At 54.9% G+C, this 3,314-nt stretch overlaps 1 protein-coding gene across 1 annotated transcript; it reads left to right on the top strand.

Annotated features, from left to right (window-relative positions):
• Window positions 1-2,359: 2,359 nt before the first annotated feature.
• LOC119357734 (pterocarpan synthase 1-like) lies at window positions 2,360-3,043 on the top strand. The gene has a single exon (XM_037624586.1). It carries the CDS (start codon window positions 2,360-2,362, stop codon window positions 2,909-2,911), a length of 552 nt encoding a protein of 183 aa, XP_037480483.1. The 3' UTR covers window positions 2,912-3,043.
• The last annotated feature ends 271 nt before the right edge of the window (window positions 3,044-3,314 follow it).

Below are 3,314 nucleotides of genomic sequence, written 5' to 3'. Positions count from 1 at the left end.
TGTAGCTATTCGGTCGTGGTCATCGAGGGTGATTTCCTCTTTAACCACTTCCGATACGTCTCTGTCGTGCAACCCCTCAAGTGTGAACCGAGGGTGATTCCTCTACGTTCACCTTGATGATTACATTGAGTGGAACCCACCGAGGGTGATTCCTTGGGTTTTCCTCTTGATGTTTGGACACACGGATACTTGGACTTTACAACTGTTACTTGGAAAGTGATGTGGAGACGGGTTGACCTGGAAGGTGCCCGTGAGATAATTACGAGGCGTGGCCGGGCATTCTTAGCCCTTGCCGCAAGTCCTCGAGACGGGGCAACGGGGTCACATCTTTCGTGAGTCTCTGCTTGTTACCGCGCGTTCCTAATCCACTACGATTTGGATATTTGATCCGAGGGGCCTCTGGCCTGATAGCACTAACCATCACGTGGGCATAGTATGGGCGTTCTGCGTCGTGTACATCAGCCGAAGCTTAATAGACGTCAGCGACGGAGCGGCGCGCGCCGGGTTGGACTGGTAAGCTCCTGCCTTTTTAGGGAGGTAGCTAGGTCTGCTCACCGGCCGCCCACGCAACGTGCAGGAGTTCCCGGGGAGATGGCCCATGACCCCTGGGGGCATAGGTTTAGTCCGGCGTGCTGACCTCTCTGTTAAGTCTAGGTCGGGTTGCGGCGTATTGTTTGGCCGAGGCCGGGCATGACCCTGGAAAGTGTGTCCGGCCGGAGTCAATCGAGCGTGGTGGGTAAGTTGGTGCACCCCTGCAGGGAAGAAAACATCTATCGATAGCCTGTCCTACGGTAACGGACACTTGGAGTTGTATCCCGATCGATACAACTAGAACTGGATACTTGTGATGAGAACTGGATGGTGATGAGGATTTGATTGTGGAGATAACTGGATAGTATGGCTCTGGGATTGCTTTCTCGCAGGGAGTCGAGAAAGGATCTCTGGCCGAGGTTGATAACACTACTACTACTTACTTTATGCTACTCTACTCCCTCCTGTTGCTGCAAGATGGTGGGTTCGAGAAGATGCTAGTCTTCGATAGGACTAGGCCTTCTCTCTATTCTGGCATTTCTGCAGCCCAGTCCACATATATAGCCTTCCTTTGATAATGTTGCATATGTAGTGTAGATCCTTGCTTGCGAGTACTTTGGATGAGTACTCACGGTTGCTTTGCTCCCCCTTTTCCCCCTTCTTTCTTCTTTCTGGTTGTTGCAACCAGATGGTGGAGTCCAGGAGCCAGATGCCGCCTTTGACGACTGCTGCTACCCCGAGGGTGCCTACTACCACGTGACGGACGCCGACGACCAAGAGTAGTTAGGAGGCTCCCAGGCAGGAGGCCTTGCCTTTTCGATCGATGTTGCTTTTGTGCTAGCCTTCTTAAGGCAAACTTGTTTAACTCATGTCTGTACTCAGATATTATTGCTTCCGCTGACTCGTTTGTATTCAAGCTGATGTATTCGAGCCCTCGAGGCCCCTGGCTTGTAATATAAAGCTTGTATTATTTTAAATTGTGTCTAGAGTTATGTTGTGATATCTTCCCGTGAGTCCTTGATCTTGGTCGTACACATTTGCGTGTATGATTAGTGTACGATTGAATCGAGGGCGTCACACCTGTGTGGTGAGTGGGGCAGGTGGTCGTGGTGGGCGGGGCATGACAGGTCGATTTGATGGGGCGAGGGAAATTTTCTCCTACTCGCTCGGAACGATGGGTGGGAAAATGAAGCGGAGAAGCTGATCTGGCGAACGAGATGCCTTGCATCGTACGGCGCGGATGCGACCGATCCAAATTTGGGCCGGTGCGCCGGCGCAGATCAGCGGCCTTCCTGTAATGTCGTTGCGGACATGCATGCAGTTCAGAAGTTCCTACACGGCTACATGACCTAGCAGTCTGTTCCCATCTTGAGTCGGTGATCAGGCAGCCACCAGCAAAAGTCACCGATTCTTTTTCTTTTTTTGAAGGGCAAAATTCACCGATCTGTGCTCTAGACTCGACCCGCGCGCTCTTCGTAGCTTCGTGCCCTCTTCTCGGAGATGGGACGCACGGGAGGAGCTAGCAGGCTGCAGGCTGTCCCCCGGCCGCCGGCGCTACAAAGAAGCAATCTTCACGGACAAAAACATCGAGCTGGGCGGATCGGCCAACGCACGCCTGTACGTACGTGACATATGTCCCGGCGCGGCCACTCTAACGAGAACGAGCGCAACGCCACCCCACGCAGTATATATTTGCTCTGTGTGCGCTCATGCATCCTGCACCCATCTCAACTCTAGTCTCTACCGTACATCTCAACGCAGGCGACGGCGCGCGCACAAGCTCTCCAGCCGCTACAGCCATAGCTCCACGTTCTTGTTGCGCAGCGGGATGGCCTTCTCACCGTCGTTGCAGCTGGCGCTGCTCGTCGCCCTCGTCCTGTCCGCCCCGGCGCCCGCCGCTCTCGCGGCCGGCAGCAAGGCCACCCGCATCCGCCTCTACATCCACGAGAGGTTCGAGGGCGCGAACGCGACGGTGGCGTCGCCGCTGCTGCGGTCCCCGCTGGGCGGCAACGCCACCTTCGGGGAGCCCGGCGTGATCGACGACGAGCTCCGCGCCGGCCCGCGCCCCGGGTCCGACCTCGTCGGCAGATTCCAGGGCTTCTTCGTCGGCACGGACCGGGCCGGGCCGAGCTACCTGTCCACCGTCACGCTCGTGTTCGCCGCCGGGGAGCGCCGCGGGAGCACGCTGACGGTGCAGGGCCAGTACCATTTCGACTTCGATGGCGCGGCCGTGGAGCGCGCCGTCGTGGGCGGCACCGGGGTGTTCAGGATGGCGCGCGGGTACTCCGTCATGAAGGTCGTGAGCGCGCCGACGCCGCAGACGGTCGTGTTCAGGATCGACCTGTTCGTGCTCCTGCCCCGCCCCGGCCACTACTTCTAGCAAAAGTACTCGATATTCTCAAAAAGAAAAAAGAGAAGAAGAAGCAAAAGTAGTCGATCCGATCGTCGGCTTGCTCCATCTATCCGATCTTCTCGAGATTTTTTGTTAGATAAAGAGTCCCATTTATCCCTAGTGTCGTTGTGTGTGCGCGCGCGTCTGGTAATAAGATTGATTGACAAATTGCTGTAACTTTGAGATTTTGTACGGAGGAACACTGCAATTCCAGTGACCTGACGTAAATGTTGCTTGCCTTTTCCCACACGCTAATGAACAAAACCAGTTTGTTTTTTTAGAGAAGGATGAACAAATCCAGTCGTTGCTAGTTGGACATAAATGATGCGTGTTCATCCATAACGTAAGTTTTTCTGCTTTGAAAACATTACGTGGTAGCCAAGGTGGAAAA

This window comes from Triticum dicoccoides, chromosome 2A (genome assembly GCF_002162155.2).
Source record: "Triticum dicoccoides isolate Atlit2015 ecotype Zavitan chromosome 2A, WEW_v2.0, whole genome shotgun sequence".
NCBI lineage: Eukaryota > Viridiplantae > Streptophyta > Magnoliopsida > Poales > Poaceae > Triticum > Triticum dicoccoides.
The sequence above is the reverse complement of the archived record's forward strand: the minus strand, read 5'-3'. Positions and strand labels throughout refer to the sequence as shown.

Bases quoted from the DNA above. Each gene is read 5' to 3' on its own strand.
- LOC119357734 (XM_037624586.1), top strand. From the start codon at position 2,360: ATGGCCTTCTCACCGTCGTTGCAGCTGGCGCTGCTCGTCGCCCTCGTC.